This window comes from Poecilia mexicana, unplaced genomic scaffold, assembly GCF_051168715.1.
Source record: "Poecilia mexicana isolate PSO_F unplaced genomic scaffold, ASM5116871v1 scaffold_14, whole genome shotgun sequence".
NCBI lineage: Eukaryota > Metazoa > Chordata > Actinopteri > Cyprinodontiformes > Poeciliidae > Poecilia > Poecilia mexicana.
The window spans coordinates 20,669,864-20,695,283 of record NW_028263383.1 but is presented as its reverse complement, the minus strand read 5'-3'; the positions used below and the strand labels follow the sequence as shown (position 1 = coordinate 20,695,283).

The 25,420-nt window shown below is 37.5% G+C and overlaps 1 protein-coding gene across 1 annotated transcript in view; it reads left to right on the top strand.

Moving 5' to 3' along the window:
• Positions 1-25,135, top strand: part of galnt10 (UDP-N-acetyl-alpha-D-galactosamine:polypeptide N-acetylgalactosaminyltransferase 10 (GalNAc-T10)) — a 105,039-nt gene extending 79,904 nt beyond the window's left edge. The window contains exons 7-12 of the mRNA XM_014984842.2: positions 6,563-6,680; positions 10,016-10,123; positions 14,839-15,060; positions 15,304-15,420; positions 17,494-17,643; positions 18,759-25,135. Coding sequence (XP_014840328.1) covers positions 6,563-6,680; positions 10,016-10,123; positions 14,839-15,060; positions 15,304-15,420; positions 17,494-17,643; positions 18,759-18,923 — 880 coding nt within the window. The 3' untranslated portion in view covers positions 18,924-25,135. The remainder of the gene's footprint in view (positions 1-6,562; positions 6,681-10,015; positions 10,124-14,838; positions 15,061-15,303; positions 15,421-17,493; positions 17,644-18,758) is intronic.
• The last annotated feature ends 285 nt before the right edge of the window (positions 25,136-25,420 follow it).

The window sequence follows — 25,420 nt, the reverse complement described above, 5'->3', positions numbered from 1 at the left end:
TGCAGTTTTCCCAGGCCAATTAACTGCATGTGATGCCAGACACTCTATTTGAGTGACCATTTGTCTGTTTAGATGCCAGAGACTATTTAAAAATACTGTAGGTATCATCAGGCAGAGGGGTTTGTGCAGGAAGATAAGAAACCAAAGAAGAAATAAGCTGCAGAACAATCAGAATCAATCCTCATTTCTTGAATTAGTCTGCTCTTCTTGCTCAATGAAATGACCTTCATCAGTGCAAATTCAATTTGAGTCACAAAGATTTCATTTTCTTTCTGATTGACATTGCTGCTGCAGAAAATGAGGCTCAGTGGGATGGCAAATCCATCATGAAGGTGTGCGTGTGCTTGTGTGTGTGTGTGTGTGTGTGTGTTAAAATGCTAGTGAGGATGATTTTATCCATCTTCTTGTCTGTCATTGACTATTTAGTCAATGTAAGTACCTGTTGTTTCCATTTTCTGCCTTCTCTTTTTCTCATCTGTTCCTTAGCAGCGAATTTAAGCTTCTAGTTTTTATTCAAGGTCAACAGACTGAAATAAAGAATAAAAGCTAGAGCATTTCTAATTAATCCTAAATTGTGAGCAGCAATATAAATGGCCCATTGACTTGGATTTTTCCTCCATCTAAAGAAACTGATACTCTGTCCCAGACAATAGTTCTGACACCAGAAGGGTTTTAGACCAGCAGATCTTTAACTAAACCAGTGAAAATTGGTCCAAATGTATCCAGTAACCAAGTGACACTTTCATTTTCTGCTCCCATCTTCAGGGCAGTTTCAGTCAGTGTTAAGATATTCAAGTCTTTTCTTTTTTCTTTTTTTATTTCATTCGTTTACATTTTTTAATTTTTATAACTTTTCATTTATCTTTTTTAATCACAGAGGACACCATTGCAATTTTGTGATGTTCCACCTACATAGTGACAAACAATTATATGTCTTATATTTTTCCAGCTTCTGTTCAATTTTGGGGGGGGATTTTGGATTTTCGTTAGGTATAATCCATAATGATTAAAATAAAATATAAATATTTCAAGCATATCACTGTGTGTAATCAATCTGTATTACATATTTGTCTCACTTCTTGATCACAGTAGTGGGATAATATGACTTGGTGACATTCCTTTTTACTTAGACGTGTCTGTAGGCATTTTTTTCATAAAGTGTTTCATAAAGTGAAAACTGTTTAAAAAATATATGCATTTGTACTTGGAGAAGTACTTGGACTTCCCTAAGTACTACAGTGTCTAACCAGAACCCCATGAACTGCACTTAAATTCCCTTATTTTCCCTTAAGTTGGTCTTTTACCAGAGTATAGATGCCCTGGAAATGTCAGCTGAACCTTGTTAAATAAATAATGTTTATCTAAAAATATTTTATAAACAATGTCCTTGTGGATATTGTAGCTTGAAAAAATATTGCTTGTCTTCTTTTCGTATAATCTTTGAGCATTAGTTTCCATACAGCTTTACACAATGTAGTCACTTAGCAACACACGATCAGCGCTGAGAGTGGTGACAGGAGGTCGACTCATTACCATTTTAGATGAAGGGAAATACAGTTACGGGCATTTTGTGTGGTTTTGAGAAGTGGCTTGTTATTTTCTAACAGATGGAAATTATGTTGTTATCTGGTGTTTATGTAGTCAACTGTTATATTTACATAAATGTGCTAAAACTTTTTTTTTTACAAAGGGCACTTGATGAAGTTGTTTTTTGTGAAAAGTGGCACAAAAAGAAGTAACAACTTTGTTTAGTGTGTATGTAAAGTACGCCGCAAACTTAATTAAATCATTAATTAAGTTAATGATACATTACCATGTTTATGGCAATGTTCATTTATATGTGTGAGCTATATTATATATAAAAGGGTGATGTACATGCAAACATGTCAAGTTTAATTGCATAAACCTTAATGCAAAGTTGTGTCTAAATTAGCTACAATGATATTGTTTCTGCACATTGAAAGATGTGAAATATCATAGTTTGATAGGAAAAACATGACCTGGTTCGGCAGAGGCCTCCATCGTGTGTAAACCATCACCGTTTTAAAGGGGAGGTGTTGAGCAAAAATGACTCTTTTAAGCTTTATATCATGCTGTTTTTATTTCACTCTTTTTACAATAATAAAATAAAACTTTCAAACTAACCTTATTTGACCTGTCAGCTTTTAAAATAAGTCTTCAATAAAATATTACAGTTTGTTAAATGCAATATCTATTTTAGTTCTAAAATGGGAGCAGTCACATAACTACGAGTCTTCTTTCGTTTTAACATATTTGCTGCTGGTGTGTCTGAGTGCAGCAGGAACATCTAGTTTGCTTTTGTTTCGTCGTCATTAGTATCAGTACGAAGTTGGGATGTTTTTACTCATTATTTCTGTTTTGCCACGTTTGTTTTTGTGTCCTTGGTTCCTCCCCACCCTTTCTGTCAGAACAGAGCACTTTCTGTTTATTCAAGCAAACTAACATTCCTATGTTGAATAGAAAGGTGCTTTTTAAAAATGCAAAAACAGTTGAATGCTCTTTCTGTGGTGTCATTAAAATATATTTTAAATGAAAATTCTTATGTTTTAGGAATTTAAAAGGGCCCAGATTTCCTTTATTTAGTCCTAGATTGTATGTATTTGTCTCTTCAGTAAGTACGTTTGATCCTTAAAAACATTTCCATCACTCTTTTTGTTTTGGTTTGAAAATAACAATGCACTGGTGACATTCATTTATAGTATTTAGCAGATTTAGTTTAAACACAAGGATTATGTTTAACTTACTGAGGTTTGAAGTAGAATAAATGTAGGTTATTAACTGAATAATTCAAATAATTTCTTTTAAATCTGCACTAGAAGTGTCAAATTTAACATAGTGAAACTTGTAGGAATTCTGGTTGAGACAAAACAAATTGTGAAATTACATGTTTAGTTTCATTGGTTTCCAATGTGGCCGTGGGCTTTTGGGCATTCACATAATTATTCAGCATGATTAACAAACCCCATTACAGTACCAAATATTGGGTCCTAAACTTATGAAAGCATTATTATGTAATGTGTTACTTCTTTTAGTAATAGAAGTAACACATTATTTCAGTGTACATAAAGGAAAAACAAGAGTGAATTTTAATGATGCAACATAAATAATAAAGTTGAAACTTGCTTTTCAGACTTGAAGTTTCTGCTGGGTGAGATTTTCTCATTTTTATTAAGACTTGCTAATTTCCTGAAGCTTATATACTGTAGGGATTTTCTATTTATTTACAGTATAGCTAAACATGTTCATGGTAGCCATCATGTTGCACATGGTTAAAATATACTGCCTTGTGAAAAGTAATCTCCCCCAAAGAAACTGTGTTTGCTTCTGCAAAACTCTTGGGAGGTGAAGTGTGTTTTTTTGGTTTTTTTCCCCTCCGGTGAGCAAGAGCTAACAATCTTCACCCTGCAAATCAGTGCCCACACAGTGTCTCTGCAATGCCTCTGCTTGGCTCACACACTCCGCTGAACATGACCACACGGTTCACACACAACGCACCACTCCTCCTTGTTTCCCCTTGCAGCCGGCGTTGTTTACCCTTTGTCACCCGATGATGAGGAAAGTCTGTCTGGTTGTGTTTCAGTCTCGAGGGACGATGTGTGTCTCTGATACCATCATGTTTGATTTAGGTTTCTTTCACTGGACAAACAAAAGCTGACTGACTCTCTGTTACGCTGCCTTTAAATTAATGGAGAAAATATCTAAGGATTCGTAGCAAGATGAGAGAAAATATGCAATTTGGCCCTAACAGTGAGGTGTCTGTAACATGTATACAGATGTTTTGTTCAAAACACATGGAGGGAGGAAAGGACGGATAAATTGGAAAATAAACAGCATTTCGGAAATAACCTCAGACACATAGGCGAGACCAATGTAACGGATCGTGGTCTTGGTGAAGGCAGATCTCATCAGTCGTCAGCTTCTGTCTCATTTTTCAATGAACAGACTCATCTCGGCAGAAAATTAGCTCTCCTGAATGGCACCATGGGTCAAATGTGAAGATGTTGAGAACATTCTGTGCCTGAAAAAAAGAGACTGTTCCCACTGCGCATACATCTGAAGAACATTGACTAAATTCTTATTGGTTCCTGGTCTTTTTAATTGAGTGTTACTGAGTCACACCTAATGGTTTTAGTTTCTGAACATGAGCGGTTAACATGAGCAGTTCTAACTAAAGTTCTAACTAGCAGTTAGCGAACCCTAATAAATAGTTTTTAATTACATTTAATATGAATTAAAAGAGCTTTAATTTCTACTTAAATCGTTGTGCTACATAATACCTTCTATTTAAATATGCATAGTTTTAGGTTTTTATGAATATCCTGGGATGCTAAGACCATTTTCCTTTCCATTTGCCACATTGTCTGGTATGTATATAGGGTGTATATACATATATACTCAGGTATATTGGGGAGCTGAAATCTGCCAATACTCGAGATGCCCTCTGAAGATGCCGTAAACGACTGTGATTGCTCAAGCACAAAATATACCTTAAAATGCATTCATATGGTCAGTGGAAACTGTGTGAGCACTACCGCAGAAGCTAACAGTTTTCCTCATCTCCGCTCTTGAAGTGATACTTGGCACCAAGGAAAATGAATGGTGCAAATCAAGTAGCATAGCGTCTAGGTATTTTAGCTTCCCAACCTGTTTTCTTTCAAATATTTTTGATAAACTTACTTTATGCAACATTTTAAATCTCCCAGATAGACCCTAAAATCAAGAATTCCTGCTATTACTTCACTTCTACTCATGGCAAAATTAACCACTACTTTTTCTATCAGGGAGAGGAATATCGCTGTTGATCAAAACCAGTGACATGATCTCTATCACCATTAGTCAAGTAATGAAAGCTGTGGGATTACTTAAAAAAATCTATCCACTTTAGTGTAAAAGTAAAAAATAAGAAAATACCTTATAGAATTTTTTTTTTCTCTGTTCCGTTTTGTAATAGAAAAGATTACTAGATACACTGCTCAGACAAGCAGAAAGCTTTTAAAATTTATCATCAAAGAAACCACAATTTATTTCCAATGACTGCACTTTGGATCGGAGCTGTGCTATTAAGAAAACACATTCTGAAGCACTACATTGGATTAGCTGAGTTGTAAAGAAATGTTTTAGAGTACACCATTTATTATACATCACATAAACTCTACAAATCTTTTCATGTGTCTTTTAATTTGCTTTTTATTTTACACTAATTGGTAAACTATTTACTGGCTCCTGCCAGGTTGATGATAACTTTGTGCTTGATGTGGAGACGTTCTGATGTCTTAGTCTTTTTCAAGAAGGTGAAGCAGGAAATGGATAGATGGATTATGACTTCATCCACAGAAATAAGAGATGTATTAGTCTGACTTGATGAAAATTAAACTGTGTCCTATGGAAATCTTGAAAGCTTCATCAACAAATGGGAAACGTGCCTCATACATCCAGAATATTCATTTTTCTTTATTTTCAGATGCATTTTACTGGTAGGGAACCCCAGGGCAACCCTACTGCCCATTCAAATGCATCCCCAGTCCACTTTTTTTTACCAAAATGCGACCTATCTTAGACTTTTTTACAGCTGTCTGAATGACCCAATTCTGATCTTTTCACCCAGAGAAAAGCTGAACTTTGCCACTGTGGTACTAATTTATATGCATGTCTGATTGTTTTTAAAAGCCTCTGCAGTCTGAACAGTCTTGCCACAGTCCAGTTTTCATGTCATTGATGTTAGACATGCGTCACAATTATGAAATGATGAAAGAAGTGAATCAGACTTCTCTACAGAAGTTCCAGCCAACGCTTCACAATAGGTCTTTGCTATAGTTGTACTTCCTTTTATTAGCTTCCTTCGACTTATGATCTTGTGACAATAAAGTCGGCTCCCATTACTGAATAAGCTTTAAAAGCGATCTATAGACGGTGGCATCCATCATTTCTTCCATAATCAGTCTGCTGCTGTGTGACGTCAACGTTCTTCTTCTTCGCTTTGGAGACATAAACCATTCATACACAAGTCTGACAGCGGTTGGGTTTAATTAGTAGCATGAATGCAAGAAAAACATATTAGATTTCAGCAAAAAATTTAATAAATAGAAATTGAGCATCTAGAGTTGTGTGAACGTAGCCTTTGTGTCCCTTGAGGCCTGGGACCTTTTAACCACATTCCCCAGTGTTGGATGAAGACAATACAGGATTGGTGAATCACTGATAGAAATTTGATAAAATGATGTTACTGTGCTGTGGAAGGGGACTAGGAACATAAATCATTTGGGAAAATATTAAAGCAGGTTTGTTTTTTTCTTTCCCCACTGATGGCATTTACTCCTATCACAATTTATTTTAGTATTTCTTTGTTGGCATAGTAACAGCAAAATTATTCAATCATCTACTCAGCTTAGAGTAATTATTTATACTTGAATGCAAAACAATGATGAAAATAGTCAAAGGAAAAAGCTATTATCCTTTTTTTAAATTTTTTTAAAGTATTTCTTTTGCTTTCTTTTTGTATTTTTGTTGTTTTATCTGACTGTCAGCTGTCTTCATCTTCCAGGTCTCCAGTGATGGCAGGCGGACTGTTTGCTGTGGACAGGAAGTGGTTCTGGGAGCTGGGAGGATACGACACCGGGCTGGAGATCTGGGGAGGAGAGCAGTACGAGATTTCCTTCAAGGTAAATAAAGAAATATAGTTCCAAAGAGCCACTTCAGCAATGTGAACAAATACTGGATATATTTTATGTTGAGAAGCAGTGACAGTGTACTCATGCCTGTCACAATTTACATAATTACCTTTTTCCTATTATCTGAGCTGAGAGTGTCCGTTTTGTTTAATGGTTTCCTTTCAGCCATCTAAAAATGAATCAATGATAATGGTAAAAAAGTGAAACATCCATCAGTTTTCATGTCGTGTTCCACCGTTTGTGGGCCCTGAATTAGCTTAAATGGCACCAAGTGTTTATCTCAAGGCACTTAACTTATATCCTTGGACTGACTGAATTTTAATGAATGTCTACAGACATAAACATCAGGAAATTAGCGGTGAAGCCAAAGCTCGCAGCATTACTTTGGAGCTATTTTGGTCGCATGCCAAATTGAAAAGGAAAGCCAATAATTCGAAGGAGGCTTTAAGCTTGATTTGCAACTTGGTGGCGGTTAAAGGTGCCAGTACCACAAATTTAAGGAAAATAGGGGCATTAGGAAGTGTCCCCTCTCTTTCTTCCTCTCTTTTTCCTAATGAAAGTATATTTTTGGAATGGCTTCCCATCCAATCTGAGAAGCATTTATAGCATCGTTTATGTTTAGCTGTTATTGGTTTAATCTGTGCACACAAGTTTTGCTAAACAGCTCTACGAAATGAATCTCTTTTGTAGAATATCTAAGCATTTCATCCACAGCTCATAAAAAACCTTTAAGACTTGTTGAGCAGCACGCAGCGTTCCTTGTTATGATTTCTGCTCTCGACTGGAGTACAAAGCATCGCATGGATGAGTTTCCACATTAATCATGCTCTGGGTTCCATATTAGATTATGTTTTTGTCTGGCGCTTCAGCATGAATTATTCTGTAACTGCTTGTGACTCGTCTTGGCTGCCTCTGTCAGTGAGCTCCGGACAAACAGACACAACTGCCCGTCACAATAATTCAATTATACTTCGAACGAGTAAGGACTTTTGTCGTCTCACTCAATTAAGCACAAAGGCCACTGCTGAGAAGGTGGATTTGATTGGACATATGCTGCAGTGTGATGCTATTGTGGTTGTTCTTTAAACTGTATTGTGCATTTATTGAGTAGAAACCTTTTGTCAAAAATTTAATTTACTGTCAGACGTCTTTGAATTTCTGTTGCTTCTTCATTCTAATGTTTGCCTCTTTGATGATTTGCTGCTAATTGGAATTGAATGAAATTGACTTAACATGCACAAAACTTACATTACTGCAAATGATTTAGTTTTGAATGAAATGTGTGTGATCCACTCAAACACAATCTCAAAGAAACATCACCAAGCTAGGCTTTTTCCTTCCATTCAATCCACTTTTAAGATGCAAGTGGGATTGAATAGAGATTTTTCTTTAAAAAAAAAAGATTAATTTGTGAGTCTCTACATTTGATATGTTGTCCTAATTAAGAATCCAAGCTTCAAGAGAGTATTGCATTTGCCAAAGAGTGACATTTTTGTGCTGTTTTGTTGTTATTTTTCCATTAACATTTGGCTCTGCAGCCTAAACTGCTTCCTCATTTGTGAGATGTAATAAGATTTTATATAGAATTTTAACCCTACTTTATTGGATTGAAGATGCAACACTTGTTTTTATATTGCAAGTGCAACATAAAAAAATAAGGTTATTTAAGCAATACTGATGGGCTCGGACGAGGTTCACAATATTACATTGTTACAGAATCTCTAAAGGTTTAAGTTATTAGAAATGATCATATCAGCATTTTGGCTTCAGATCTGAAGTGGCTGCACTGTGTCCTAATAAAGACCTGCTTCAAAGGTGTCTTTATAATGCACTTCATCCACACACTGGCTTTTAATGTTAAAGCACCATCACACTGAAGTGGACCCCTGGTGTTCATGGATGTTAGAGACCACAACCATTCTGAGATAGTTAAAAGCCACAAATATTTGAGACCGTTTCTAAAAATTCTTATAGCTGACTGTTTTTGGTAGATTAAACATCAAACATACCTTAATATACATTAATAAACAGTGGACATTATCTTGGCATTACCAACGAATCTATTGTACAGTTTCCTTATCTCCATTCTTGGGGTACAGTCACAATCTACGGGAAATCCACGAATCGATCAATCCGCGAATACCGAGCCTGTGTTGTGCAAAGATATGCTGCCATGGATAAAACACGCTCCAGCAATTCCTTTGAGGTTTTGGAATTCTGGTAGCATCGTAGCTTTGAGACAATCAAAGTGTTATATTTGTAAATTTGTTGGCAAAATTTGTAAAGGGCAACCTAATAAGTAATCCCTACAGATTCACAGACTGAGCTGATTTTGATTTGTGCCAACTGGGCCTCCGTAGTTCTGTGGCCCAGTGAAGCTTCTTCATTTATCATCCAGAAGTTGTTAGCAAAGGGCTTGAAATGAAAAGTTTAGAAAAAAAGAGGATGAGAAGTATCCTATATTCAGTTTAAACATCAATGGAGAGCTGAGAAACACATGTTGCTGCTGCAGTGCATAAACAGCACTTTAAGAAGTAAAGCTGGGATGCAATTAAAAACTAAGAAATTCATGGCTTTCTATGTAATGAATTATGATTTATTACATTTTTAGCAATCTTTGGTTGTATTTTAATCTTCATATGAAGGAAAGAAGCCCTCAAGACTTTCTATAAAACACAGTTATTAAAGCATTTTCATTAAAATGTTATATTACATCCTTTAGGAGAAATGTATTATCTTGAACTCCACCAAAAGGTAGAATTGAAGAATAAGCAGAAAAATGATATTTGTAGTTACTGTAGCATATTTTGTTTTTTTTCCTGTCTGATGGTTTCTACATGGTTTGACAGTTTACAGATTTTTTTAAAGTACGTAATTCATCAGCCAGTCCCTGCTGATGAAGTTCAGATTTCCTTCAGTGTGTATTTGAAGGCTGCCTCGTTTTCTCTCAATTAGTGTTCCACTTCTAGAGTCCAATTCTTCTAAGCACAGGTGACTTTTCTTCATAAGCTGTGTGTGTAATTGGAGGATTCCTTTACAAAAACACCAGAATCACACATTGAGATTCGTAGAAATCTCATGCTGCCAGCATTCTGCTCCATGTTTTTCTGCTAGCACATATCACACCATGCAGTCACCTTCTGTCCTGCTAATCTATTCTTTTGAATTTGACCCCAGTTAGCTTTTTTTTGTTCTGCAGTGCTGTTTAGTCTTTCATCTCTGATCTGTTCACCTTTTCTAATCTGATGTACGAATAAAGCCGAGTCCAAAACAACATTTTCTGATACAGATCTCTGCTGACTCCCCCTCTCGTCATGTCACTGTAGGTGTGGATGTGTGGCGGTCGCATGGAGGACATCCCCTGCTCCCGGGTGGGACACATCTACAGGAAATACGTCCCATATAAGGTTCCAGGAGGTGTTAGTCTGGCCAGGGTAAGATCCACATCATTTAATGACATATTGATGTCAACAGATAAACAGAGAGCTTTGTTTAGACAATGTGTTTATAATCTCCAGCTGTGTGTGTAGGCTTTGTTATATCGATATCATAATCCAATGTTGGACATAAAGTCCAGCAGTGGAATGTTTGTCTACAAATGTTATCCTTTGAAAATTTAAAGAAAATTAATTTTATTATTTGGTGCGTTCTATTTTTGCAACAACCAAAGCTGCTTCGATTAAAGATCATTAATAATATTACTAATATATATATATATTTTTTTAAATAGATAAAAATTAAAAGTTAAACTCTGAAGAGGTTCAAAAGATGTAGGAGGACGTAGGAGTGATTTAGTTTTAGATTTCCAGTGGCAACAAAAGTTTTGAGACTTTGTTCAAATTTTTATAGTAAAGGTTTAAAGTTGTTAACTCAGAAAAACGGTACTTACCTAAATTCTGCTACCTGTGGATTTTTAATGTATAAAACTTGACATACATTAAAATGGATTGCAGTGTTGTGGTCAAGACCACCTAACCCGAGGCCAAGACAAGACCAAGACCAGAGTGTATCGAGACCGAGACAAGACCAAGACTTGGGGAGGGGAGGAGAGTAACATAAACATGTTATTGGTTGGATTTTAATCGGTGCGTTTTGCATCCAGTGAAAACAAAGATGTTAACAAATAAAGTGGACAGAATGCTGTACGTTTAGTGATATTTTCACAGTTGCGGTCTCGACTGGTCTTGAAATAAAATGCCGAGTTCTCAGCGCCCGAGACCGAGACAAGACCGAGACCAAATACGGTCGAGACCAAGACCGATCTCGAGTACTACAACACTGATGGATTGATTACAAAAAGTAGAAAAATAGTTTTTATGTTAATTGTAGTTTTTAGACCAGAGTCTTACAAATTGAAAACTTTAAGAACTTTTGCAATTGTTAAAACAAATAAATGCAATTTGTAGTCTTGTCACAGTTGTTGGTAGAAATAGAGAGAAAAGAGAAAAAAAGACATCATGCAAAAGGAAATAATTGACCCCATTTTAATTTATCATGCGATTAATCGATTTATTACTTATGGAGAGAGGCCAGGCAGTTTATTTCTGATTCATACTAAACCTTGAAACATATCGTATCAGGAAATGTTTATTGGGATTAGGTATTTTGTGTCAGCAATGTGTTTCACCTTTTAGCTCAAAAATGCGTCAAAACTTCTCCATTTGTAATCTGAAACCTAATATTTTCTAATAATTAGCTCACATAACACTGAATGTTGAGAAATGTTCATCTGGCCTGAAGTGGAATATTCTTTACTATCCATGACTCATTCAGACACCTTTCTGTGTTTTGCTCTGCTGACCCGTGTTGCTGCTGTGTCTGTATAGAACAGAGACCTGGAGATCTGGAGCTGCAACCAGGTGTATAAAGTCCATTCGAGCAGCAATTTGAGTAAACGGTGCAAGTTTTACTTGTCCATAATGGCACAAGAGAATTGATTTAAAGTATTTAATTCTCTGTGTTATTAGCTCAAGTTTTTGTTTGCAAATAACAAAAAAAATAAACGGGAGTCAAAAATTATTCTTGGCAAGAGACGTTTAAGAGAGATTTTCAAAATTTGGCTCAAAAGCAGTGAAAGATTTTTTGTGTGTTTTTAAAAATAAGTCAAGATTCAGAAAACTGTGCATTAAAAGCAGATTTATGGGATAACAACTTCCTTATTAAATAAAGGAACATGCTGAAGTTTGAGTATTTTCAAAGGCCAACGTTTAAAACCAGTCATTGACACGACTCTGCAGCAAGTGTAATTAATTATTAATAGTTAAGGAAAACACATCAACATGGAATTACTACATTATCCAGCACCACAATATAGATTTACTTTCATTCTAAAGACACTTCAGATTTTGTCATTCATAAAAACTTTATGTTGACTTGATGGATCCTCACAGAGTGGAAACAGGAACTGTTGATGGAAAAACACAATTTCTGTAAATAAAGTGATGCCATGTGTTCCAGTCCAAGGAGGAAAAAGGTCGTCCAGCCTGTTGTCAGTCCCGGTGCCAGGCTCTGTGAGGGTCAGGCCGATTTCCACTTCTGCCAGGGCATCATTAAAGAAGAGACACTTTAGAGGTCACATCAAGGACACATCTGGCTCATGCGTTTCCCATCAAGACAATGAAAAACCACATTCGGTATACTTTAGAAACACAGTGGAGAACTGCTGGATCAGTCTGCCTCCAGTCGCTCAACGTGTGAGAATTTATTTAGTACTCATGAAATAAAAAACTATTGATTTTGTGGTAAATAAAAAGCATATGCAAGAACACAACAGCATCTGAAACACTTGGTGTCTAACAAGCATTGTGAGAAAAAGTAACAAAGTTATGAACTTTACCGGTCGCACTTAAAATGTTGTTACTGAATCGAAGATGAACCATATTAGAGATGCATAAACTACCTCACAATGTCTTTCAAGTTTTCCTCTTAGATCTTGTAGAACGTGTGTTTACACACTCTTTCCGTTTAGTTTTCGCTTTGCTTGATGTATTTTCTGGTCATTTTAAAGACACATTCAGATAATAATGGCATTACAGGAGAAAGAGCATGTTTTTTAGGGAGGTACCAATTAATAGGCCCAGATTTCCTTAATTTTGGGAGATTTTACTTAGTCGATATTCACATGTGAAGCTGACCTTGTCTTCCTTGTCAACAGGGGCTATAGCAGCCCCTGTTGTGGGTTACCATAGAAATGATGTGTTCAGGGCAAAAGTCTAAAAATCAATCACCGTCTTCTTTTGCTCTGCTGTGAGAGAGGTTTGACTGACAGATCCACATCCTGGGATTGTCTGCAGGTTTTTAGTTGTCACCCCTCTGTTGCCAAAACAGCAACTTTCTTGCTACATTTCAGAGAAGAAAATCAGCATCGACCAGAAACAGAATTGGTAGGTCAGGCTTTTCAGATCGGCTGGAAAACTGCAATCAGTGCATCGCTAATACATGTGTCTTCCCCCTCCTGGAGCATCTCTTAATAAAATGTTTGGAAGTTTTTCTTTTTTTTTTATCCTATTTCATTATAAAGCATTTCTCGGAGAGGAACCGTCTTTCTCCTGTAATTCTCTCATAACCTGCTTGCCCGGGAGAAGCAGGAAGTCCCTTCAGCAGGTGCTGTTGTTTTGAATAAAAAGACAACTTCCCTGGCAGTCTGGGTCCTGAGTGGATCAGAGGATCCCAGGACTCTCTGAATGCACTCAGCCTGCCGGGAAAACCAGCCGCTGCACTCAAATTCACCTGAAGAAGCTCGGAGCTTTAGTTTCGCTGCAGGCAATGAGCCGTGCTGCGGGGCTTTGTGTGTGGCTGGAAGCGCTTTCCCAAAACATCTGTACCTCTGAAGGCTGGAGGAGATGCGATTCTTCCTCCCTGGGAGCCGCGCTGAACCCAGATTATTCTTCCTTTCATCATTCGTAGCTGTAAGGTTCCAGCGCGTTCTCCCAGACATGCAAACACACTTCAGAAGCTGCTCGTCTCAATAAGCCTTTACACCCACAAGGCTTCAAATGCTTGGATTCCTGATTGTGCAAGTGATTTATTCTCACCTGTGCATTTACGGCTCACTTTAAAAATATGTCAAACGTGCAATAGCTGTAGTTGTAGAACAACATATTCAGTAATTAAGCCAAAACTGTGCAAAAAATATACATTTGCAATTCAGAAAAATAAAAATCCTCCTTTTTCTGTAATTCTACTCAGGTGACAGTCTTAGCTTAACCTTGTTCAAATTCAGTAAAAAAATAAAATTAAAGATCTCCAATTAAGCACCGTTTGCTATCCAATTAGTAATCGGTTAATTAAATAAAAATAATTAACAGATTTTTATTTTCTTACTTTTCCAGGTATTGGACCATAAATCTAACTCTCCCTCTCCTGTGTAAATGTGTACATGATAAACAAAGCAACCAAAAGATCCACTGTTGTAAATCTGGCTGTGATCTTCTTTCTCTGGTCTTTGTCACCTTTCTTTTCCTCCCTACAGATAATCAAGGCCAAAACATGATGCAGCCCCTGTTGTGGGTTACCATAGAAATGATGTGTTCAGGGTGACATGCAGCATTTACCTCCACATACACTTTTAAAGGATTTAGTAATTTCAGTATAGAATTGCTAGAAAGAAATTCCCTCCTGAGATTTTTTGCAAACTTTGATAACGACCTATAAAAAATGTCATTCCTGACTTGGAACTCTTCTGGGTTCCAGGTCATGATTCGTTTGGGCTCAAATACTTATTTCACTGAATGACATATTAGTTTAATCTCTAATTTATCTATATTATGGAGCAGTTGCTACATATAGATTAAAAATTGGAAATTACCTTTACCTGCAGTTCTTATTTTACAAAAGTTTCAGAATGAAACCACATTGGAAGAAGCATACATGGAAGTTTTCACTGTATTTATGTATTTTTGCTAGTAATTTTGGTACCTGTGCCTAGAGGTGCCCGGCATGTTATGGAGAATTGATGCTAACCTTTAGGGGATTTTAAAAGTTTTGTTTCATGCAAAAAAAAAACAAAAAAAAAAAACATAAATATAAAAATATAAACATTTATTTTATTAGCCACAAATGATTTCCTTGTTGAATTTGACCCAACAAGAACAATAATCTGACCTACACCAAGATTCCCAGAATAATATCAGACTGTTTTTATTTCCAGAACCTGAAGCGTGTAGCAGAGGTGTGGATGGACGAGTACGCCGAGTACATCTACCAGCGCCGGCCCGAGTACCGCCACCTGTCGGCCGGAGACGTCACGTCGCAAAAGGAGCTGCGCAACAAACTCAACTGCAAGAACTTCAAGTGGTTCATGAATGAGGTGGCCTGGGATCTGCCCAAACACTACCCGCCGGTGGAGCCCCCTGCTGCCGCGTGGGGAGAGGTACAGTTTGTCCCACTCATGGATTTGTTGGTTAAAGGATGGAGAACTCTCAACTGAATTATAAGCTGGTTTGCCTGACTTATCAGAATGTTATGCTTCCTAACTGGAGTGATGTATTTCTCATTCTATTCACTACTTCTGACACCACTAATAATCCAATATTGAGTACACGTGATTGGGCATTTTGAACTGTTGCAGGTTAAAGTCTTGTTTGTGACAGTTGTTTTCTCATTATTACTGCAGGTCCGTAACGTGGCCAGTGGACTGTGCCTGGAGAGCAAACACTTTGTGTCTGGAAGTCCAATACGACTGGAGAACTGTGTGAAGGGCCGAGTTGATGTTAGCTGGAGTCACGGACAGGTAAGAATTAGCCGACATATTTTACTGGTTGATATTTTCTATATTTTTATATGACTCACTGAATCATTTAAAATATATTTTAAACAGTTTTATTTGTAAATCCATCCAATGTAGTTGGTTAATTAATGTTTTCAATCATTTCACCTCGTTATCTGTGTCAAGCTGGATGGATTTTACCTCCAGCACCCAATTCTAGCTATTCCTATCCTGTTGGAGTGTGGGACTGATCAGTTTGTTGACTCTTGTTTCTTCACTTTTTCTTTTGGCCAGACTCTAAAATCTGGCCAAATATTTATATTTTCTTTATTGTTGGAACAAATTGTTGTGGATGTGGAAGATGTTCTCACACCCATAAGGCCAATGTTGAACAAGCTCTACACAGTTGGCAGCAATATCCTGCAGCGCTTTCAGTCCTGAAGCCTGAAGGACCCTTTTAAACATCCTGAAGTCTTTTACCTACCATGTTGCGTTCACTGGTTTCCTGCACTTTTGGTGGCGGAACTTTTTTCATTGCTGACACAAGAAGACACTGGTTTAAATCATATCTGCACATTCATGTACAACTTTCACTTTTTGGATTAGACCAGGTAACATAAGCTGGACTCTCACAGCTTCACCTGTAATAAAAAAAAGTCTTTAGTTGTTAAAAAAAATAATAATAATAATACATTATGCGCTTTCAGTCCTGAAATTGATTAATTAATTGATTGATCATGTATATGCTGTCACAACTTCACCCCTGTCAACCATTTTCTGTAAGAAAAAGTGAATCACTGATAATTACTAAATATCTTATTTTGCGTCTTTATCATTGGATTTGATGTGATAGCTCTAGTTTCTATGGCGTAATATATTTGATATAATAACTAAAAAGTAGTCTACTTCCTGTTGGTCAGCATTTATATTATTCTTGATCATTTCTGTCTAACAGTGACTAAGTTTATTTAAGTTATTTCAAGAGAACTTGAAGCTGCCTCTGCTCTGTCATCCCATTTGCTGCAGGTAATTAATTTTCTTATCGCTGCCATGTTCGGCTCCCTGTGACTGTACCTCAACAGCTTAAGACTTCTTATCACTGTAGTTCAATTAGTTAATTGGTGTCTGACCAAACATCCATTTGGATAAAGACAGAGAACATCTGCGTCATGTGTCTCTATATATGCAGCTGTTAGAGTATTGTGACTTTTATTCTCCCCATAATGTAATTTTTATCAGTCAGATCTTCTTGGTTTGTTGAGTTAAACAAATCAGGACTCCTGATTGCATTGCAAAGTCTCATATTTTTTTCTGGTGGCCAGTCAGTTCAAAAATGTACCATATTATATCTCCATAGTGAACAAATCTGTTGGGACATATTGCAAGTTGTACTCATAGATTCATAATTCTTTCAGCTTTATTTATATCACGGTGTTATTGAGTTGCATTAATAATCTGACCAGATCCCTTAATATCCTTATAATAAACCTTACTGTCTCTATCACCTCAAATGTTTTTATTTCAAAGTGGCATTACAGAAGACTGAAGGTTTGTCCCCATAGATTGTCACTGTTATTATCTCTTTATTAATCATCATTCTTGGCTAAGCACACATGAATGCCACATACAGACAAAGACTTCATTACCTTCCCATGTCTCAGAAGGCTTGTGTTTGTACTCGCGTGTCACACAAGGATCTTTAAACTGAGCTCATAATGCAACCTTAATGGATTGAACGTCCCCTTTTGTTTCCTGAACGTCTTCATGGCTTCGACAGTTTAATTGCTTTTGTCCAAAGACGCATTGTAGTTTAATTTGTGACATGGTTACGAGTCGTTTTTGGCACTAAGGAGAAATGGATTTGCTGCAAATCACAGGAGGTCCTTAAGTGGATGTCCTTGTCACATCTTTTTTGGTTCACTACAAAAGAAGCGAGGAAACGGTCAGAGAGCCGGAATGGCTGAACCATTAGTAAAAGCACACAGCAAAGCAATACTTTCTGGTTTGATTGAGACTCTGTTATTGAACTTTCCGACTTTTACAGATTCCCACTGATTTGTCTCTTTTGATCCAACATGAAGTCTGTTTTCCCTGCAGGTGTTCACATTTGGCTGGAGGGAAGACATCCGGGTGGGTGACCCGATGCACACCAAAAAGGTCTGCTTCGATGCCATTTCCCACCACAGTCCTGTCACGCTGTACGACTGCCACGGCATGAGGGGGAACCAGCTGTGGCGCTATAGGAAGGTACTCTACTGTCTTTCTTGAGCTGGAAAAATGAAGCTGACTATTTTCTGTGAATGCTGTAAGAAAGCAGCATATTTTATTTATATTGGTCTGAGTCTTAAATTAATCAATAGTTATGGTATAACGGAAAGTACAACCATCTTTAGTGCATCAATGTATAATAAAAATGCTGCTTTTACAGATTCAAAAGTCATGTACACCACAGAGTTCATCCTATCCAGTAGTTACTTATTAAAGGGGACATATTGTGCAAAATTCATATTCTACATATTTTTGTATTTCTATTTGGATCTCTTCTGCTTTTGAAATAAGTTAGTAACATTAACTTATTTTTGGTAATAAGTTGATGTTTTCTAGTGTCTGTAAAATGAGCCGTTTTTAAAATTCCCAGAATATATCATCACTAATGAGCAGCCACTGCCTCTCACCTAGCAACCCCAGATGAGTCCATCTCATCACCTAGCAACGCCAGTGGTGCCCTTCTAGTCACCTAGAAACCCAAACAAAGCTCCAGCTCATTTGGTCAGCAGGTTTTACTGCTGTATGCGTTGTACAACGGCTGCTGGAAAAAGCAAGTGTTTTGTTGTTCACTTTCAATCCAGAAACCACTTGCTGCATTCTTGTTGGTTGTGCAGTAGGCGCCACTTCTGCTTTTCAAAGATGTATGGTTGTATCTATTTGCAGCAATTTTCACTGGTGAGTGTAGATGTAGAGTTGGGGGGCGTGGCCAGCAGCAGATTAGTTGGATTTAAAGTGACAGAGTCCTCAAACGGCTCATTCCGAACTGACCAGGCTAAAATTTAATTATCTAAGAATGATTTTGTGCAAAATATTTAATGTACATGTTTTTTATAGTCATAGAACTGTTGCTAGCAGACTACTGCTAGCAACAGTTGCTTCTGTCATCTCGGTGCTGATGTCTTAAATCTCATCTACAAACACACACTTGTATGCTAAAGGCTGGTCTTTTTTACATTGTCCTGATATGTCAGTCTGTAGAATTGAAGAACATTTTAAATAGTCAATGCAGATCTGAGAACTGGACTCTACTGTTAAACCCATCAGTTGTTTTCCATCCTTCCTTTCTCTGATCTGTCTGTCTTCTTGTTCTCCAGGACAAAAGCCTCTATCACCCCGTCAGCAACAGCTGCGTGGACAGCAACGCCAACGAGCGGCGGGTCTTCATGAACACGTGTGACCCCTCGTCCCCCAGTCAGCAGTGGCTGTTTGAGAGAACCAACAGCACAGTTTTGGAGAACTTTAACCGCGGGACGAACTGAGTCTGTGCAGCTCAGAGACTCTGGACTCGTGCAGCCGTGGAATCGGCCGCCGACGTTGCTGCTACTGCTGTGAACAGGAGCGTTCCCTGTTGTCCTGGAGCTTGGGGGTGGAAGGCTGTTATTTTTTCTTGCAAAGGTGCCAGAAGTAAATCAAGATGAGATATCGTAAAGAAAAGTTAAAGGAGAGACTGAAATTTATTCTGATTAATGGTGTAAAAGTGACTTAAGGGTGTTGTGCTTTGGCAGCGGGTCTGTCTCACTTCCTGGTTTTGCTTTTGAGTTATTACCCGAAATTCCTCATCATTCCCTCTCCCTTTTATCCCCTATTTCTTGTTTCGCCCTCCCTCCTGGCCCTCACGATGTGCCTCTGCCCTTCCGTCGTCTCAATCTCCCTGCTTGACTGCACCTTTGCCCACCCTTTCCATTCTCTCCCTTTTTAAATCCCCTTATGTCTCTCCGGCTCTGACAACCTCCCTGGGGGAGCTTGTGGGAGGGGAGGGAGGCAGCTTCACGCTGAGCCAAAGTCATCCTGACACCCGGTGAAGCCAGGCAGAACCACTCCAAGAATCAGCCAGCAAATGGGTTGCTGGCTACGTCTGCAGGCAGAGACGCCATGAGCGGAGCTGACAGAGAGACCGAGGGGACGAGACTGCCACCTTCTGCACACGCTCAGCTCGTTTCCCCCTTTATTCTCTGCCCTCCCAACGTTTACCCATGAGTCACTCTCAGATTTGTCTCCGTGCCGCGTTGGCCTTCTATTTTCTTCAAACACGACTGCCGTCTGATGTTGGGATCTGTCCTGCTTGGTACGGAAAAACGTTGCACATTTGTTTTTTTTCTGCCCCTCGCCGAGTTCAAACCCAACTTTGAAACTTGGGATGTATTCCCCATGCTCCGTCGTCTCCCCCACATGTAAACGTTTCTAAGCTGTCCTCTGCTGCTTCCCAGTTCAGTCACTGGAACGACCTCGTCACAGACGGCCGAGCGGCGGGTCTTGATCTCCGGCTGTGTGACGGGCGGGCCCGCTGATTCATGGCAGGCCGGGGCCGATTGGCCGCCAGCCAAGCTGATTCATCACTTTGGCTGAATTACTCCGGATGGCCTGACCGAACTAGTGCTGGGATTCAGATAAACTTGAATGGAAATCTTAGTGCCTTTTGTTGGAAACCAGAAGGTTTTGTGTTCACAGTGACAGAGAGCGTTTCAGGCAGTCTCAGTGGAGCTTCGGTGACTTTAAAATGAAGCTAAAATGACCTGCGGTGTAGTGAAGGCAGCGCTGTTTATTCTTGACTCCTGTGAAGCTTTCGAAGTTAGCGCGCTCCGAAAGCACAAACCTAGAGACTGTTTTTCCTTCCATAGTTTCTCCTGCCTTCAAAGGTTGGCTGCAGCCTTTCCTAGACCTTAATCCTGGCAAGTTGCTGTGATTCTAGTTCTTTTTTCTCACCTGTGTTCAATCCAAAGTACTTTAATGGTAAAGAGAAAGACCTGGTGGTGGTTATTAACCCTTCTAATTTCAGATGTTTTTGTCTGTTAATTTATTTTTCTTTATTTTCTGAGATTCACCTTGATTTTTTCTTTGTTCTCGATAAAGTTTGTTTTCCTTTTGGGTTTTTCTGGGATGCTCCACACTTCCTAACTCAGTTTGGAGAGATCCAGTAAATCAGATGGAAACAAACATCATGATTTTGCTTCATTACAGTTTGTTTGTTTTTTCTTCACATCAAGTGCTTTATTGTCTGTGTGTGTACAAACTGGAGATGCTTCAATTAGCTGAAAAGAATCAGACTTTTTTTTCCTTTTTTTTTGCTGGATCTGTTCTGATCAGTGAGGATGAAATATACATTTTTATTCCTGATTTTCCTTTAAAGTGAAATAAAATAAAATAAAAACTCACAATTTTTTTAGTGTGTGAACACATCAACCAACAGCATGCACAAATCTGAAAAAAAGACTTTTACAGATTTATGTAAGAAAAAAGTGCTTTATGCAGGGAAAATGCATCTGCACTATTTCATACTTTTATTCAATCAGCTGTGAAGCAAACACTCAAGAAAAGGTTTTTAATTCCTCTAAAAGACTCGTTGTGCTTCGCCAGCAGTTCACGCAGCAAACGTTCAGAAGAAGCCGTTTCATAGCAGGGCCCTTTGCACACGCTGTGCAGTCAGGCTTTGCTTTCCAGGCTGAAGGAAGTGGCTCACTTTCATATTATTTATAATTTGTCATCCTTTCTTTGCTCGTCGACTGTGTATCCAGTTCACTGATATTATTTAACAACAATAAACATTAGCTACTTAAAACTGAAACCTAGCAAACATAACCATGCTAGCATGGAAGTGTTTGTTCGCTGTTGTAGTTTAAAATAGCAACACTTTAAAAATTATTAGGGTTAAAGCTTCTGCAAGCGACTATATGCTCAGCACTTCTTCTTTAGTACAACTGAATTTTAAACAAAGCAAAAAAATAGATGGAAATTTATTCTGTTAAATTAGCAACTTTAGAACCACAATGACAACTGAAACAGCGTTCATATATATCATTCATCTGAACTACAAAATAAAACATATACTTTACGCCTTGATGCATCAGTATTCATGAGGTTAAAAAGTTCTTAAAATACAAAGTAGCATTCGCTCACCTGTTGTGTCTGACATGTTGGTACTAACTTAGTGTCTTAATTATAACCGTATTAACATATTTCAAAGAATCTGCTAAAATGTAAGTTTTAGAGAGAATCTTTACTTGTTTTTTGTCATCCCTTGAATTGATGAATATGAAAAAGTTTTAATGCTACAGGGGAAAAAATCTGAATTCTGACTTTAATGTTGGAATCCTGAGAAGTTAGAAAAAGGTTGAAGGTCTTAAAATTAACATCAGTTCTTTTTGTTTTTCTTTCAAGCATTTATTTTCTAGCATTTATGAAATATAAATTATTTTGGCAATTCTAACTAAGTTAACACAATAAAAGTTTGGTCATATTTAACTTCAGCAGAGAGAGACAGAGAAAAAATGAGTATTAACTTCTGGTTTCAAATGTTTCAGGAACGTTATGCTTTACTCTATTTATCTGGAGAGTTGAAATGACTGGTGGAAATGCTGAGTCTGTTCAGAAGTTGCCCCTGACCTTCCAGCGACATGTCTGGACGTATCCGTTCATCATCAGATGTTTAGGGTGCGACATGTGATTCACTGAGTCACTGCAGAAGCTCGGTTACCGACTCATAACCCAGTGGGACCAAACTCCTGCAGGCGTCTGACCTTTTCACAGCCTGATGCCACATGACTCTGTTCTGTTCTCTAACTCGTATTCACTCGGACAGATCAGGACAGAGGTGAATGATTGGTAGAGTGGTGGATACTCCAGGCAAAATATTTTAGTTTGAAAAGGAAAAAGTGTAAGTACTGAGCCAGACTATCATTGATTTAATGAAAAGGAATCTGGATAGTGATAATCACTGGCAGCTGTTGGTTTGGTGTCTTACACTATGAAATCGGACAAATCAGTGCAAATAGTTCAGCTGTCTGACGTACTGAGCAAAGGAGACTTGATTTTTATCTTTTTGTTTTTTTTTTTTACTTTTTCAGTTAAAACTTTCAGAGGATCAGAATCAAACAGTAAGTTTAGTATAAAAATGTCAAACTTTGTGAAGTTTTACGGGTTGAAAAGCAGAGACAGACTCTTCTGCTCCACAGCTGCATGCTTTGAGTTTTATCACTGCAGCTGATATGGGAACGACTTCTGGAAATAACACTCCATTGTCAATTATTTACCTTAAAAAAATACTGGATATATATATATATATATATATATATATATATATATATATATATATATATATATATATATAATTTTTTTAACACTTAATGTTTACCTTTGAATCACCTCAACACTTTTCTGATAATACACACTTTCCACCATTGTTCAGGTTTTCTGTATGTCATAAATTAGTTTTCTGCTTGTATTTGCATCCTATAAATTTTCCTGTTCCACATTTCTGCAGACTAGTAATCAGTCAATTTTTATGTATTTATTTATTTATTTTTTGGTCTTTTAAACACTCACACGTGTAAATCTCTCCCCATCTTTCCCCCCTGCCCATCACTCCCTCTGTCCCATATTATGATTTAATTTTCTCCAGTACCTGACTCACCCTGTGGTCCTTGAATTAGTGCAACAATAAACGTGCTTACGTTCACTTATATTAGCTTCATCTTGTGTGCAACATCTTCTTTTGCAAAGCTGCGCACAAAGCTGTAGACATTATTTTTAACGTTGTTTTATTTTATGTCCCCTTTTTTACTTTTCCATACCTTCAAATAAGCTGCAACTGTTTCAAAGATATTTTATCCTTTTTTTCACGTTCAGTTTCCTCATTTTTTGCAATGACTTGACTGCAGTTTATGCAGCGTTGTAACCTGTTTTGTCCATCAACAAACTTTTGTTTTGTGTTTGTGAGCTTTTCCAATTGCGTGAGATAGTCAAGGATTTTTTTTTCTCATCTTACTCAAGTCTTTGATTTGTTCTAGCAATGGGGCTCATTACCCAGGGTGCCAGTTTGTAAGGGATAGTGCAAGTATTTAAAAATAATTAAATGATCAGTTGTCTCAGATAAGGATTTTATTGCAACTAGCATAACCAGTTGAATCAGCCTGGCCATCCTGGCCATGAAGTTTGTATTTAAATTGCAGATTTCTATTTATTCTGTTTGTAAAAGGAACATGATGTGAATTAAATCATCTTTGGTTCAAAATGTAATCTGCATTGTCAGACCTCGGTTAGATCTGTTATGTTTCTTTATATAATCCTCATTTTATGTGTGACATGGAAAATAGCATTTTCATGCTTTTCCTTGGAATTGAGTGAACCATGAAAACAACAGATAAATTGCAAAGCATATCCTAGATTGTGTAAAAGCTCGGTTTTCATTTGGGAAATCTGAAATCTATTTGTCAAAAGAAAAAGAATGGGTATCTGTAAGGAGGAGGAATCACCCAGGGCACCATTAATGCAAGAACCACAGCTGGAGAGATTATTTAACTTTGAGTCATTTGACATTCAAGTGATATTCCTTGAGGGTGTATTCCCTTTTCTTTCATATCTTAAAAACATATAATTAAGTGATTTGCTCTTGCTGTTAGAACTTCACAGCCAGTCTTGAGCTGCAGGCCGACAAACTTAAATAAGTGCAGTGTGAGCAGCACAGCTTGACTGAAAACCCAGACAGTGAAGGATTTATAAGCTTAGGAGCTGGATGCTTAGTCTCAGGTTTTGGTGCAGACACCACAGTAACTAATTTAAGGATAAAAGTTGGACAAATTTGTTGACTTCCTCCTTCTAAAGGATTCCCCTTTATCCCTGCAGCTTTGAACAAAGGCTCACTGAGTGATGCTCTGTTGGCCGGGCTCTGATTAACCACCAACTCTCATGCAAACCTCATGCTAACAGCTACTGTTTGTGTTTCATTACTAAGAGTGTTTGACGATTTGAGTTCTTTGAAACCTGGTTCAGAGAATTCCTGAGGTTCAGTCTGAGACCAAAGCTGCAGCTTCCATGAACATTTGTTCCTGTAAATCAAACTGCTGTGTCCTTTTATGTTTACAGGAGGTTTTATTTGAGCCCTGAACTCTTTCTTTACACCTGTGATGTGCATTTTAAACATAAAACGGATTCTTTTGGACCTTCACGTGTCTGTTGACTTCCACTTTTCTTTTATTTTCCATGTATTTAGGTGAAGCACTTCAAACTAATATAATGCAACTGCAGAAATTCACCATGACTCAGAATGACAGGATAAAAGCAGTTTAAGTACACAAAATATTTCCTGGCACTTACTCAGTAATTTCCAAGCATTAGAGGGTAAACTCATTGTGAATGTGCCATTCATCTGTACTGTAACATCAAATTATTATTATTATTATTATTAGTATTATTATTATTATTTTTCTCTCCCAGGATGTCGAGTCTAGAGGAAATTGGTGGATCAGCTTGTTTTCTAAGAGTTTTTAATGTGTCATCCTGTCACAGCATGGTCACCTACATGTGGGAATTATGTTGTGTACATTTTGTAACTGGAAGAAAAAATCCCATATTTTTTCTACTGAGATTAAAACTGTAAAACTGTATTTAGATATTTACCAAACTGTGCAGAGCAACTGGAGATGTAGGATATTTTGCTGAAACTGTAAAATAAAAAGGTTTATATATTTGGAGGAAATTTAGTCTCTCTTGTGTGTTTTATAAAATAAATTACAAAGTGAAATCCAACACAACTTCATTTAAAGGGATATCTTAGATTATTTCAAACTGGGGTTCTGCTGGGCTGGGTGTCATCAGTATCTTATCTTCGCTGAGATTAGATTTCCTGTTAACAGAAAATAAGAGACAAGACAAAACCAGTCAATGAACAACACTTTAGAAAAAAGTATATCTATTTATAGGGACACACCAGATCCACCCTTTGAATCTGCCATATAGTGACTGAAAAGTTTTTATGTCCAAC